This window comes from Quercus lobata, chromosome 2, assembly GCF_001633185.2.
Source record: "Quercus lobata isolate SW786 chromosome 2, ValleyOak3.0 Primary Assembly, whole genome shotgun sequence".
Classification (NCBI taxonomy): Eukaryota; Viridiplantae; Streptophyta; class Magnoliopsida; order Fagales; family Fagaceae; genus Quercus; species Quercus lobata.
This window is the reverse complement of record NC_044905.1, coordinates 60251343-60267710: the sequence shown is the minus strand read 5'-3', so window position 1 is coordinate 60267710 and position 16368 is coordinate 60251343. Positions and strand designations below refer to the sequence as shown.

General features: G+C 34.0%; 1 protein-coding gene across 3 annotated transcripts in view; it reads left to right on the top strand.

The window, feature by feature from the left end:
• Window positions 1-523: 523 nt before the first annotated feature.
• Window positions 524-16368, top strand: part of LOC115976019 (glutamate decarboxylase 1) — an 87726-nt gene continuing 71881 nt past the window's right edge. Inside the window, exons 1-7 of one of the 3 annotated variants that reach the window (XM_031097089.1) lie at window positions 539-722; window positions 3710-3914; window positions 9150-9350; window positions 9872-10086; window positions 10211-10464; window positions 10856-10908; window positions 11117-11858. In XM_031097089.1, coding sequence (XP_030952949.1) covers window positions 637-722; window positions 3710-3914; window positions 9150-9350; window positions 9872-10086; window positions 10211-10464; window positions 10856-10908; window positions 11117-11602 — 1500 coding nt within the window. In that variant the 5' untranslated portion in view covers window positions 539-636 and the 3' untranslated portion in view covers window positions 11603-11858. Of the gene's footprint in view, window positions 723-3310; window positions 3456-3709; window positions 3915-9149; window positions 9351-9871; window positions 10087-10210; window positions 10465-10855; window positions 10909-11116; window positions 11859-16368 lie in introns of those variants that run through there. The other 2 variants (XM_031097087.1, XM_031097090.1) reach the window with 2 other exon arrangements.

Genomic DNA, 16368 nt, shown 5'->3' with positions numbered 1-16368 from the left:
TGGTAAAGTATAGCATTACTTTCGGAGTTCTATTTATGTTACACTTACATGTGAGTCACTCACCAAAAGGCTAACAGCTCATTTTTTTTTTTTTTTTTTTTTTTTTTTTGAGAATGGGCTAACAGCTCATTTGATTGGCCTAATTGGAATCTTTCCAAAAAGTCCAAGCTAGAAACTTCAAAGAGAAAAACTGACCTTTAGAAAAAAAAGATGAACTAGATACCCACTAGCATAACAAACATATATAAACTAAGCAACTTTACATCATACAAATGCCATGATGGTTCCATGTACCACTTTAGAAAGAAATTAATGGAGTATATGGTAAAGTTTCTGATGGTTGTATAAGAGATTTGGGGTTCAATTCCTGCCTACACCAAAAACTGATTGGTGTCTTGGTCCGATAAGAAAGAGCTATCATCAGGAGCGGACGCTATAGGTTAAAAACTCTCTTCAAAAAAAAAAAATGTTTATTCTTAATTGACTATGACTATTACTTCAAACGTGACTATTTCTCCTCATAGTTTATTTAACGCCCTGTGTCTTCCTCAGTCCTCGCCCCTTTCTTGTTTCTTCTTCCTTCACATTTCTCATTCACACTTTTTCTTTGTTTCTCTGTTTCTCTCTCTGTTCACCATGGTTCTCTCCAACACCTTTTCAAAGTCCGATGAGTCCATTCACTCAACCTTCGCTTCTCGCTATGTTAGGACTGCCCTTCCCAGGTAATTAATCTCATTCCTAAGCTTTCTGATCCATTCAATTGTTCATATTATATATATTTTTCCCCTTTGATTGAATGAGATTTAGTAATTGAAAGCAGGTTTTAGTGATAACCTGGTGATATAATTGTTTTGTTTCATATCATCAGATGCAATGATGATAGAGAACTCTATGTATCTCTAAGATGTTAGCATACCAGATCATATATGTATGTATATATATATATATATATATATAGCATACCAGATCATATATATATATACACAAATAAATAAAATCGTGAAAAAAATGCACTACTATATGCATTTTAAGGTTTTGATTTTATGGATAATTAATCTTGAAACTAGCTTATTCTCAAATTAAGAAGATAAAAGTGAATGAAAACTATCTGGTTGGAAGTTTCCAAACACAGATTTTAATTTGTTTTCAAAGTAAATAAAGATAACTTACAAAGTTGATATTGTCAACGGTTTGTTTTCTTTGAACTGAAAGCTAAAAAGTTTTAGAAAACATAATTTTAATATTAACTAATAATAGTAAAAATTATGTACTATTTTAACCTTTAAGATTTTTTTTTTCAAATTCCTTTGGCAATACATCTGGTAATTCATTTTTGCACTTGTCTAATTGTTTTATAAGTATATTTTTTCAAATTACTTAAAAAACAATAACCAAACGTGCTTTTTTAAAATTTAAGGACAAAAATTATTGAAATTATCATGTTGATAATTTTTTTTTAATTTGAAAAATTATGAATTTTTTTTTTTTGAAAACAAGATCTAACATACCCTAAAAACTGTATAAAAATATAAAAATAATTTGAGCACGTTACATCGTCCAAAAAGGGATCCTATTCTCTTTCTTTACCTAATACTTTGTTTATAAATTTATCTAAAAAAAAAAAAATATAGGTTTATGTTATGGTCATTGAGCTAGTCCAACTTGGCAACTCCCATGCCATCTCTCTAGTAACCCCATCCAGCTTTCTTGGTGATTTTTCTTTTCCTTAGACAGAGTTGGTTCGAATTTTATAGCACACGTCTCTAGTCTTTTTGTACCCCAGTAAGAGTTGGGTCTAGTGCTCATATGTATTGAACCCATTGAGATTTAAAAACATATCAAATAATTGTCAATGGGTTCAGTTAATTAGTTCTTTGGTACCTAATAATTTGTGCTCCGGACTAGGTGAAACCTTTCCAACTTCCTATAATTCATATTACTACTGTCTTTCACGCTAGCTATTAAACTATATTTAGTGGCATCTGATCTAATCTATGACATTTCGCCATCATCGATCTGCGGAATTAAATTTAGGCATCAAAATGAAAGTAATATTATGAGGTGTTTTTTTTTTTTTTTTTTTTTTGTCTTTATTTGTTAATTACTCATTCACAGTACACACAGACAAAAATGCACCTACAGTCATATTAATAATAAAAAAAGAAAAGAAAAAGAGAATGATAATGTGTAATTGCTTCCCGGCCTTTGATGTCCTTATAAAAATTGGAACATTATTGAAAATGCAGACAATTAAATCAATAACAAAAAATACAAGTGTTTCCTATGATTCTAACTTCATAGTTCATTCATAAAAATTAAGAAGCCCTAAGAGAATATTAATAAACAAATAAGTCCTAAGAGCCTTGTATGCATCTCCTAGTATTTTCACGGGAGATATATAAAATTTAAAATCTCTGATTCCTAACTTTTGAATTAAAAATAAAATAAAATTGAGAAGCCTGACGCGTACGGCAAATTAAAGAGAACTTGGGTGAGAAATGGTGGTCAAAGAAGAAAAGATGGAAAATGAAAGGCATTCATTAACACAAGACTTTGGCTTTTGCCCAGGTACACACGTCCAAAATAATTACGTGTTGGGCTAGTATTGATTGGAGTACTCAAAATGGTTGCTTCTTGCTTTGTTGGAACTTTGTTTGTTGGTTATATGGCCTAAAGTTAAAGTTTGAAACTTTGAGATTTTTTTTTTTTGGATGAAAAAAAATCTCCAAGTATCGTTCAATTGGGTGTGTGTCATTATAAGGAGTAATTGCCTAGGCATGTGAAACCATGAATATTAAGAGGCTTGAGGAATCACTAAGTCAATTATTTGTGGTTATTACAATATTTAATTTAGTTTGACTAAAATAAAATTAAAATTTCGAGTAGTTTACTAAGTAGGTTAGTTATTGATAAACATTTATTAGGAATTTAGTTTATATGAAAATATATATTTTACCATTAAAAGAAATTATGATATGGCAAGATTTTAATTTTAATGAAAGGTTTAATTCTCATTAAAAAGTTTAAATATAAAATAATATGTCATTAAATACAAAATATATATTGAAATAATGAAGTGTATAAAATTAGAAGGCATAAGATATAGAATACAAAGTTAGTTGGCATCATCAATTTTATATTATTATTACAGATGGATATTTCTGTTTTGAACTACGCGTAATTCACTCATCCAAACTGATGAACACTACACGCATCTATTGATCATCGGTTGATGGGTTAATTAATGCAAACCCCATCACTCTCCTATAACTTTATTTTAAGTCCTTTAGCTTTGCCCAATTCCTCAGTTCATCTCTCTCTCTCTCTCTCTCTCTCTCTCTCTCTCATACACTCTCTCTTTGCACCATGGTTCTCTCCAAAACAACATCAAATTCTGATAATTTCACCATTCACTCAACCTTTGCATCTCGATATGTTCGGACCTCATTTCCTAGGTGAATTAATATCATATCTTGCTTCTATGCCTTCTAATCCATTACATACTTCAATTCTCTCTTCTTCTTCTTTCTTTTTTTTTTTTTTTTTTTTTTGATCGAACTATATTGAATTATAGATACTTCAATCACATTTATTTATATACTCAGATCTGTCTCACCTTAATTATAATCACACTTTGATTAGAAAAACATATAAATACATATGATGGGCACGTAACATGTTTTGTGATATGCACATGATTGTGGTTTAGATTCAGAATGCCGGAGAACTCGATCCCTAAGGAGGCAGCATTTCAGATCATTAACGATGAGTTGATGTTGGATGGGAATCCAAGGCTAAACCTAGCCTCATTCGTGACCACATGGATGGAGCCCGAATGTGATAAGCTCATCATGGCTTCCGTTAATAAGAATTACGTCGACATGGATGAGTATCCCGTCACTACTGAGCTCCAGGCAAGTCCTTTTTACTTTTTAAAATGGTTTATTAATAAATATCCTGTCACCAATGAGCTCTAGGAAAGTCTATTTTATTTTTTAAAATGATTTACTTTGATTTTTTACATGCATTTAATTTTTTTTTTGAGAAAACATGCATTTAATTAATTTGTCATTTCTCTATTTTTATTTTTATAAATTGGAAAGAGGATAGGTAACTTGAGATCTGTGTTGACATGATGCGAAATTCTAGAGTATTTAGGATGTCGTGGTGAAGGTTTGTGATAAAAAATAGCACACGGTTTCGCTTTGCTTTGAATTTGATAGTTTCAAACTCATTTGTAGTCGCTGGATGCAATCACTGATAGGACACATAAGTATGTGTTTTTCCTGTGTTGCTTACTATATTTAAAGATCTTGATCCATCACATAAGGTCCCAATTGACTTAATATTTAGTAAAAGACTTTAAATATACATTCATCTGAAATAGTTCTAGCCTTCAGATGAAGGGTTTTGATTAAATTAAACATGTTAACATCATTGAACTAAAATAATATTTGTCTTTTTTTTTTTTTTTTTAATAACTTTCTTCTAAAAAGAAAAAGTGCTGATATGTCGTCTTCTATTAATGTGGTCTGTTCCTTTACTACTATACTTACACTATTTTATGTGGTCGTTTCTTTTACTTACTATATACTTAAACTTCAAATAGAATAAAATAGTTTCTCAAAAAAAAAAAAAATATATATATATATATATATTTCTCAAAAAAAAAAAAATATAGACTAACATAATATAAGCTTATTTTACGAAAGGATATATATGTTTTAGGTAAAAGACAGAATTACGAAAGGATAATTAAAACATGCATGATGCATCACTTTTATATGGTGTCTCATCATATAATTCAAAGTTAAGAATATGCGCTTCAAATATGTTTTAGATGTGTTAATTTAGTTATTGATACATATCTTAGAATTTTTGTGAATAAAAAAAAAGAATAATTCTATTTACACATTAATTTCACAATAAATCTTATGTGGTAAATTATTGCTAGTACTAATCTATTTGCCAATTCTAATCTAGGGTCATCACTGGATTTACCTTTTCTTTTTTTTATTCACTAGTCTCTGTGCTGACTCAAAGAAGCATAAGTTACAGTTTTGTAATCAATAGCCAATAGCCTCTGGTAGCATTATAGTTCACAAAATCCTCTTTTTCATATACACGGAAACAATTAGGCAATAGCTTAGCATTATAGTAGTTTATTACAATTAATTTAATTGGTAAAACTTTGTTGTAGAGAAATGAAATATTTAGAATTCAAATTTCGTATATATTAAATACTAATTGGTATAATAAAGAATCATCATAGTTAATAATTAAAAAAAAAAGAGAAAAAAGAAAAAGAAAAAAGAATTGCGGTACTTATTGATTTTTAAATTGGAACCGAACCAATCCTTAGGACCTTAGGATAGACGCGTAGACATAAGCATGGCGAGATTGACGCCATGAGATGCAGTGATGAGTGGAGCCTGCCTTGACTCAAACAAAGTTCTAATAAACTATTCTTGTCTACGTTAATTGGACCAACGGACGCGGTCTTAAAAAACACGCATAAAAGCATGGTGCTTGTTTTCTGAGAGTGGGGCCATTATTGCCATTCTGCCTCCCTCATCAGTCATCAATCATCATCATTTTGAAACTACCTAGTACTGGCTACTGCCAATCTTTCACACTGACCTCTCAGTGGGATATTTGCAATTTTGCATGATTTCCAAGTTTGAAAATAAACAGCTTTTTTGTGACTTCTTGCAAGTTGCGACTATGTGGTTTGTCTTCAATTTCGGTGGACAATCATTTCTAAAATAGTTAAATTAATTAATTTTTATTAATAATCGTAAAATATTTTACCAAAAAAAATTGTAGTGTTTTTAGAGTTATTATTACTTCTATTTTTTTTTTTTTTTTAATTTTTGAAGTGATTGTTGGATTACAATTTTAGAGCATTCGTATCAGTTTTTGCAAAAAATTTTGTCTATTTTAACATAAGAACTTATTTTTTCTATTTTACATATTCATTTTTCAAAAAACTTAATCAGATTATATATTTTACAATACATTTCATTAAGATATCAAATTTTCATGATTTTTTAAAATCATTTCTTTTTTTTTTCACACATAATAATCACCATTCTATTTATTTCTTCATCCTCGAAATACATAAAGAAAGAATAAACAATTAAAAACAAAATGAATAGTGTTAATATAAATTTACACGAGTTACTATAGCAAACTGGTAAATTTACATAATTATACTCATACTAATGTGGATCATTTTTAGATAAAATTGTGTATATTTTACATTTTTTTTAATATATTATTATACATGAGAAGCTCTAATTAAGGAACCAGGACAAAACGAATTTTGATATAATGTTTGAATTCAGTGAGTGCTAAGCCATACAAGAGTTTACACGTAGAGACGACATAATTAGCAAAAGAATGATATGAGGGGTGCTCATAGTCATAGGGCCCATAGGTCAATCTGACTTAGGTTTAGTGTCAACTTATCAATCGATCTAATTACAACAGGTTTGAGTATCAATCCAACCAATATTGATTAAGACACCATGGCTTATCGATTGATCCACTGAGGCTATGTTAGAGATCAGGTTGGTCCAGATAATCGTTTAAACAACAGTTTTCAGTGTTTAAACACCACAACATGTATTCACTCACATGTATTTCTACAATATTTAAATAACGATTCTAGAAATTTCTTACCAAACAGGCCCTAAGTGCTATTGAGGTGCTCAAGTTTTATGGAGATTAAGTTCAATGCAAATTTGATGGGTTTCTTGAGATATCCATACAATCTGCTAGAGATCTTAAAATCTCTATTGAATCTCACAATAGATCTTTGTTAAGGGACAAAAAGAAAAGGAAGAATAACGTTTGGTGTGGTGAAACAATATGCGAACTCATCAATTGAGGTAGGTGCGAATAGGAACTAATCTTTGATTGAAAATGGTCGGGTTTGACATTGTAAAACTTGTCTCTGATCGAACAAACTGAAAAAATTGTTTGATCCAGATCAGGTTGGTTTGGAATTTGGATTGGCCTCATGAGTCATGAGTTGGTTGTCTTAGCACCCTTAGTCTATTGATGACTTGTAAAGAGTAATTATTTAGTACTCTAAACTAGGCGTGCATTCAGTATGATATAATATTGACACATTTGATGATGTTGGAGAAACTTGATTCATTATTACCAAAAGGGAGCTTATATAGAATCTCTTTTTGTAGGCCGGTGTTTACATTGATTTGAATTCTTTAATACTTAATTTTTCATATCACAACTTAAATGTACTAATTTCTCAGATAAAAAAACTAAAATGTATCAAGAAATGAACCTCTCAAAATTTTATCATCTTTGTTTGTAGAGTTAGCTTTAAAGTTGCTTAGATATGTAGATTTTGTGATTAGGCCTTGATGTGTTTTTCTTTTCTATACATGTTTTTTTTTTTTTTTTAAATAATTTTTTTAATTTTTTTATAAATAAACTTAGGAGAAAAAAATTGCATTTGTGACATATAAATGAATGTTTGGTTCGCACATCCGAGAAAGGATCATCTTCATTTGAAATGGTTCAATTTCATGGTTTATTTTATATTTTACAAATCTAAAGATTTATAGTCTAATATGTTAATTAAAACTTAAATTACATATAGTTTATACACTATTATATCTTTGAAAAATAAAATTTTAACCGTCAAATGAATGAAATGGATGAGGGGATCTTGTTCCCCTAAAATTCTATTCTCTAAGAATTAAAAGCATTTCATTTGATCACTTCTCATATTATTGGGACTTTGTTTTTTTGTTAAGCTTTGTTTCAGCTTTTGATGAATTTCGTGGCTTATCTCGGGTGTTGATATTTTGATATCTAGGATAAGAGGTTATTATCACAAAATTAAAAAACAAAAAAGAGAAGAAAATTAATCTAGATACCCTCCCCTCCTTTTCTCCTTAATTTTGTATGACTCTTTTCTTTTTTATAAATAAATTGATAGTTACATTAATTGAAGAGGAGAAATTGGATTCTAATTCTCCTAGTGAAAATTAGAGTTTTTTTTTTTTTTTTTGAGAGAAGGTACTAGGCTCTTGGCTGTATAATTCTTTTAAAACCTTGGATTACATACTTTAAGCTATAAAAATAAAGGTGTCACTTTAATTTTTTGATCCAATGAAATGAAATTTCATGAACATAGAAGACCATTAAGCACAACCTCATAAATCTTAATGGTCCAAAGACACCAAACATATACTTGCCGTAACATTTGACCCTCTCTTTACTCAAGAAAACGATAGTAGTAGCAAGTCACCAATGACCAACCTTGAGGCCTAAAACAAAATACGACGTAAATCTAAACATAAAATCCCTTTTATTAAAAGAAAAAAAGAATATAAGTATTTCCATACTATCTCTTTAAAATGCTTTCTTTTTTCACGTGTCTGTTTAAAAGAAAATATTGTAAACTAATTTCTGTTGGATGAGTCTAACCTTCTTGTTTAAGTAACGAGTAAATTATTGATGTCATTCAAAGCTATGCAAAAATCGCTTTTGTTTTGCTGATGTAACTAGACTGAAAATGAACAAGCTTGGACTGGAGAGGCTTTTTTGAGCTGCATGGAAAATAGTATGCAGTTTACATCAATAAAAGTTCAGCTTTGCAGTATTCAGCCCAAAAAAAAAAAAAAAAGAAGAAAAGAAAAAGAAAACTACTTTGTGATGGTTAATTAAAAACCGTATTCAGTAAAATATATAATGCTCAGTCACAAGCTCTATTTAAAGTTCTCTCTGGCAGGCAAGCTGAGTTTTGTTTTTTGTTTTTGTAGATGGACTACTCGCAGTTAAAGCAACCTTTTAGGCATAATATCTTCACTTAATTAAACTTAAAAATACCCATGAAATGGAATTAGAACTTAATCATGATTTATAAGAAATATGTAATCATGGGGAAGCAAGAAAAGAGTCTTATTCATTAAGCATGAACGACGGTTGTCATATGGCTCTAAATTTTCAAGATCATTCTGCATTTGTATTGGGAAACAGCTTAGATTAGATTCCAAGGCTTCTTTAAGCTTATTAATTAAACAATAAAATTGACAGAAAGATATGCTTAAAGCAAAAGCCAAAAACTTTGTGAAATGGACCTAACCTTTCGAATTTCATATGCATGCATGCAGAATCGGTGTGTTAACATGATAGCGCATCTCTTCAATGCACCACTGGGAGAAGCAGAGGCTGCAGTTGGAGTAGGAACGGTGGGGTCATCTGAGGCCATAATGTTGGCTGGGTTAGCATTCAAAAGGAAGTGGCAGAACAAGAGGAAAGCAGAGGGAAAACCTTATGACAAGCCCAACATTGTCACTGGGGCCAATGTCCAGGTATAAATAATGATCATTTTGAGTCAATGAGAGAGACTTCCAGTCTTTCTTGTGCACACTTCACCCAATGAAATGAGAGTATAATAATAAAATTTTATAATAAAATTTTATATTAAAAGATAAAATAATATTATCTTTTTTAAAGAATAATTAAATTCAGCTATATAATTCATTGATAAGTGCAATCAGGTGAATTTAAGATATAATAATTAAGGAAACATAGTAAGTTTGCTCTATTAAAATACTACATAAACTTTAGAAATTGATGTATTATCAATCATAAAAAAAAGAAAGTATTTAATATGTTTTAATGATATGATTAAAGTGATACCAATAATCATATTAGTTTCCAAGCCTATTATAGTAAAATTTTTCGTAAGCCTATTTATTATGTTCATTGCCCTTTTGTAGTAAACTTGATATAAACTATAGAATTTTCCAATGAGAAAAGGGAAGGTGTACGGTGTACCTAATTCTACTGTAATTATATCCTGAATGTCTTACTTTTTTCATGTATGGAGGTATGTTGGGAGAAATTTGCAAGATACTTTGAAGTAGAGTTGAAGGAGGTGAAGCTGAGAGAAGATTACCTTGTGATGGACCCTGTGAAGGCAGTAGAGATGGTAGATGAAAACACCATTTGTGTCGCTGCTATCCTCGGTTCCACTCTCAACGGAGAGTTTGAAGATGTAAAGCTCTTAAATGATCTCTTGATTGAAAAGAACAAGCAAACTGGGTACTACAACCGTCTCTCTCTCTCTTTGAATTATGTCAATGAATGCATGCGTTTGCATGCATTGCAGGCCTACAAAATGTTCAATTTATTAACTCTTATAATTAGTTGCATTTTAATTTGGCAGATGGGATACTCCAATCCATGTGGATGCTGCTAGTGGCGGATTCATTGCACCATTTCTTTACCCAGAGCTTGAGTGGGATTTCCGCTTACCATTGGTGAAGAGCATCAACGTTAGTGGCCATAAGTATGGGCTTGTCTATGCCGGGATCGGGTGGGTCGTTTGGAGGAGCAAAGACGATTTGCCAGAAGAACTCATCTTCCATATCAATTATCTTGGAACTGACCAACCCACCTTCACCCTCAACTTCTCCAAAGGTAATTACACTTCCCTATCAATCTGAACTTTCTTTTCTAACCTAACTGTACAAGTTTTGAAACTCCCTCAAAAACAAACACATTGGTCATTGCACTTTTTTTTTTTTTTTTTTACCTAACTTGTTGGTGTGTTGATAGGTCTAGACACACTAGTTACAATTGTTGTACAGTCAAAATAATGTTAATAGTAGTCTTATATATATAAAAGTGATGTTACACTAATTAATTACAAAATATATTTTCAAATGTTGTGAAAAAGTCATGAAATTTATTGCTGTGCCTATAGTGTTTAATACATTCATATAAGTTTTGTGACATGGAATTAATAACTTTTTTCACTGTGGCTGGCTTTCCCATGTTCTTCTAAATTGAAGTCTGCTTTATGATGCAGGTTCTAGTCAAGTCATTGCTCAGTACTATCAATTAATTCGCTTGGGTTTTGAGGTTAGTCAACAGATATATTGTCTTCAACCTTTTGAAAATGGGAATGTTTGAAAAAACTATATCCTAAAAAATTGAAAAAAAGAAGAAGGAAGTTTAAGCTTTTAAGTGGCACATATATGCTGCAATTATTAGCTTGCTAGCTGATACAATATGAATGGTTAAGTGTGTCATATTAATCATACTAATAGCTCTTGTTGTTAACCTGCAGGGATACAAGAATGTTATGGAAAATTGCCGAGAAAACATGCTGGTACTCAAAGCTGGATTGGAGAAGACAGGCCGGTTTAACATAGTCTCAAAAGACAATGGGGTGCCATTGGTGGCCTTTTCTTTAAAGAACACTAGCTGCCATGACGAGTTTGAGGTGTCGGACTATTTGCGACGCTTTGGCTGGATTGTGCCTGCTTACACCATGCCACCTGATGCCCAAAATGTGACGGTTCTTCGTGTTGTCATAAGGGAAGACTTTTCGCGCACTCTTGCCGAACGCCTTGTGATTGATATCCAGAAAGTTTTGCATGAACTTGATACCCTTCCTGCTAAGATCACTGCCAAGATAGCACTTAATGGTGAAAATGCTGACAAGAATGTCACTGTGGTTACAAAGAAGAGTGCTATAGAGACTCAGAGGGAGATCACTACAGTTTGGAGGAAGTTTGTCATGGAGAAGAAGAAGATGAACGGTGTTTGTTAGAGCTTAAAGAAGAGCATATGTATTGGAGCTGTGTGTGTGTGTGTATGCTTGTTGAGTTATTAATTCTCTCTCTTATCTAATTAAGCAGAGAATTAATTGAGCATCCTTTTTTATTCTGTGAGACGGCTTTATGTACTCGGTAATGCTTATTGAGCTTTCTCTATTATTCGGGGTGTAAGATCGAATGGACTGCATTGCGTTGATGAATGCGCGCAATTTTTTTAAATAATAAAATTTATATAGAAGTTTTATTTTATTTACATACATGTTGAACATGTATGTAAACAAATAGGGCCACCTAGGCCAAGGCTTTGATTAGGGCTGTCCAAATAAACCGCCCACCCGCCCAACCCGCCCCATCCGACCGGACCCGACCTGGAATCACCCGATCCGACGGCTCCGGTGGTCGGACTTGAGTCCCGACTTCAAAAACCCGACGCCGGTGGGTCGGGTGTCGGATCTCTTCCTCTAAAACCCGTGAAACCCGACCCGCCCGACGTCCATTAAAATCCGGCCATTTTTTTCCAGATTCCGACCAGTTTTCGCAGATTCCGACCACTTTTTCCAGATTCCGACCATTTTTCCCAGATTCCGACCACTTTTCCAGATTCCGATTTCCAGATTCCGACCACTTTTTCTAGATCCGACCACCTTTTCCCGAATTCCGACAATTTTTTCCCAGATTTCGACCACTTTTTCCAGATTTCGGCAACGTTTTCACTTAAATCCGTCGATTTCTGGCACAATAAACATCGGATTTGGCCGAATCAGTGATTTCTCATCACGATTTGGCAGAAATCTCGCCGAAACCAACTGGATCTCACCGGATCTTGGATGGCTCGCCGCGTTTCGAAGGATTCCAGTGATAATCGGGTTCACCCGAAACCGACGACCACCCGCCGGCAATCCGAACCGACGAACCCGTTACTGCTATGGGTCGGTTGCGGGTTGAAAAACGACCACCCGATCTTGTACGGGTCGGTTGCGGGTTGGGCAAAAACCCGACCCGCCCGACCCATGGACAGCCCTAGCTTTGATAGTGAAAATATTGGTGCGACGGTTCGGTTCGGTTCTGCAACACACCGACGAAAAACGCCGCCGTTCCATTAAACCCAAAAAAAGAAAATATTTGGTAAGATTGTTGGATACAACTATCTCACTTTCAAAATCAATGCCTAGTGGAAACTAGCTGCTAGAATGGATTGTGTATACCTAGGCAAAGATTTTTTCTTGATTAAATTCAGTGATAATGCTAATTATGACAAAGTCTAACAAGGTGGTCCATGGTTTATTGGGGAGCATTTTCTTGCAACCAAACCTTGGGAGCCTTACTTCAAAGCTTCAAAGGCTAGCTTCTCATTGGTGGCAGTCTCGGTTAGGTTTCCAGAGCTACCCATTGAGTTCTATGATAGTTCAGTTCTTTTAGAAATTGGTAAAGCCATCAGGTTGGTCCTTAGGATTGACTCCTACATAGCGTTGGGCTCAAGAGGCAGTTATGCCCGATTGTGCATACAGATAGATTTAATGAAGCCACTGATAAACACTATCAAAATGGGTTGTTTATATCAAAAAGTGATGTATGAGGGTTTATCAACCTTGTGCTTTTGCTGCGGCAGAATTGGACACAAACAAGAGTCTTACTGCTATCGTGTCCAACCTAAGAAGAAGAATGAAGAGGCTGAACCAGATCCTGTGCAATCAGGGAAGAAGGTACAACAACAACCAAACCTTAACTTTGGGGAATGGATGTTGGTAACCAAGAAGAAACACTTAGTCAAGAATGAATGAGCAGTTACATCCAAACAGGCTAGTCAGCATGTGGCAACAGAAACAAAGGGAACTAAGGGTATTTTTGGCAACCCTAGCACGAGCTGACCCTCTTTAATTCAGAAAAGAGCTTTCTTTTTAAGTCTGGGACACCGCAAAAATCTGATTTGGTGGTTGATAAAGAAATGAAGGCATGTGAGGATAGTGTACACAACACGCTTAAAGATTTGATAGAGATCCGTGAAAGCAGCCTAGAAACATGTAAAGCCCCCCTGGAAAATGGGTCGAGTTGTTAATCAAACCAGGTAGATGGGACGAAGAAGAAAAAAGCCAAACTCACGAGACCATCCTGAGAAAAGAAAAGCTCTAGCCCCAAAAGAGCGAAGAACTTGAAGCACTCTAGCCCTGACCCAGTTATTAAGCCAAACCACCCCACTTCTTCTACCTTACCTGAACCAACCCCATTCCCCTTCATGGACCGCCCTAGCAGAAGGCCACCATCTTTCCCTTCCTCGAGATGGGCAATATGGCATAGGAACAAAGCCATAGCCATCCCTGATGAAGTGATTGACCAAATCAGATCAGCCTCTATGAACACAATGGATTGGACCGAGGAGAGCCTCTGCACAACATGGAAACACATGTTCCTAATCACCCTTAATAGTGTGAGAATCGAAAACCTGGAGTTGGACCATCCAGCGTGGGGGAAAACAACCGAACCCATGGTGGAAATTCCTCACATACATGCCACTAATCTTGGAAGTAGAATTAGAGGAGTTAAACAAGCTAAGAAGGCCATTAGTGATGCCCCACTTGGACGAATCGGGTTGGTTGGTTAAGGAGAGAAAGGTAATCGACTTCAGGGGGTTAGCATCAGCCTATTTGGGGAATTTTCCTACAATGAAACCATTCAAATTTCTCAAACAAGTCAAGAAATGTGATCTCCTGATTTGCTGTAGAGAGGAAATTCAGGGGATATTGAACTATTTGACAGTGTGGAAACCAGATTGGGTAGCATCCAAGAATCTGTTTCGGAGGATGGGATGGAGCATGTTAGCAACATCAATGATGGGGACCAATCTGTTGGAAATCCCAAACAACCATTGTTCCCAAATGAATGTTCTTTTGTGGAACTACAAAGGTGCACTAAATTTGGACATCAAAAAGAGAGTAATTGAAATGGCTGTGAACCACTTCCCTTCAATTATGATCATAACTAAAACCAAGGTTGGAGGTGATAGGGCAGCAAGGATTTGTGAGGACCTCCCCTTTAATGGGTTCTTTGCAACAGACACCATAGGATACGTAGGAGGGCTATGGCTACTATGGAAGAAAGAGGAAGTGGATGCTTTTGTGCTATCCTCCACAAAACAGGAGATTCATGCCACTGTTAAGGAACGTGATTCTGACCTTTCTTGGCTTAATTCTCCTATTTATGCTAGTCCTAGAGTTGCAAAAAGGAAAATACTGTGGGCAAACCTCACCCAAGTTGCTCAATTGCACAATATCCCCTAGTTGTTAGGAGATTTCAATGAAGTGCTCAGTAGTGAAGATAAATTGGGGGGAAGGAATATTAATCTTAACAGAGCCCTGGATTTTAAGGAGTGCTTGGACTCTTGCAACCTCCTAGATTTAGGTTTCTCGGGGCCTAAATTTACTTGGTCTAATCTCAGACAAGAATCAGACTTAATTTTGGAATGTATCGATTGATAGGTGTTTTGCTAATCCATCATGGAGGCTTTTTTACCCTAAGGCTTCTACTACCCATCTCTCTAGGGTGTTTTCCGACCATTGCCTTGTCCTTTGGAACTCTCTAAGCCCCCCTTACCTCCTAGAACAGGCCTTTCCGTTTTCAGTCTATACGGCTACATCATAGTTGTCAATATCGTACGATACGCGATACGTATCGTACGATACGTATCGTATCGTTTGAAAAAAAGTGCTGTATCATTAATACGTATTGTAGGTGCATATGAATCGGACGATACAGTTGTATGTATCGTACGTATCATGCTTATCGTACGTATCGGTTGTATCGGACGATACATAAACAATTGGCTTAAATAGGCTTTTTTAACCAAAATTTCAGCCCAAATTTAGAAAAACGTTTTTCCATTTTTTTTAAAAGCAAGTTGGGCTATTTTGGTGGTTTGGCCCAATACAAAAACCTTCTTAATTTTTTTTTTTTTTTTTTAGCCTTAAAAAAATTGAACCACAATTAAATCAATTTACCCACCACATAGCCGCACCAGTCAGTAGTCACCCACACGTTTTTTCCTTTGTATCTCAATTCTCAAGCTCTCAACTTTCCCAAAACCCCTTTGGCTTCCTCTCTATTTGTTTTCATCTTTTTACCTTTTAGATCATCAAGTTTCAGGAGATCTCTCATCAAGGGACCACAAGCTCCAAAGGACCACAATCTTGTCTTTTTCTTCTATTCCTTTTCCTAATCCAAAAGTCCCACTCTCACATGCTACTAGAGCAAGACAACAACAACAACAAGTGCTGCCTCACGTTGGGTCCACTGTGTGTGTAAGGTTAGTTTTTCTTTTTTCTTAATAAATTTTTTTGATTAATTCTTTATACTAAAAAATTATTGTAATTATTTATTGTTATTAACATATTATATTAGTTAATTTAGTTTAATATAACCGAGTGGCTTATAAAAAATTAGTTTAGTATAACTAAATATGTATCAATGTATGTATATGAGTGTTTATATATAAATATTATATATATATATATATGTATGTATTTTGTAATGTTAATATTAATACTGTGAATTTGTGATAGTGTAATTGTGATGCTTAATTTGTGTACATAAAAATTGTTGATTGACTATAAATTCAAGTGTTCATATTTGCTTTTAGGTATAAAAAAAAATGGGTGATAGAAGGAAAAGAAATAAGGAGAAAGATCCCACTTGGGATCATTGTCTACGTATTAATGATAAGACAAGTAGGCTTAAGCTTAAATGTAATTATTGCTCAAATGAATAT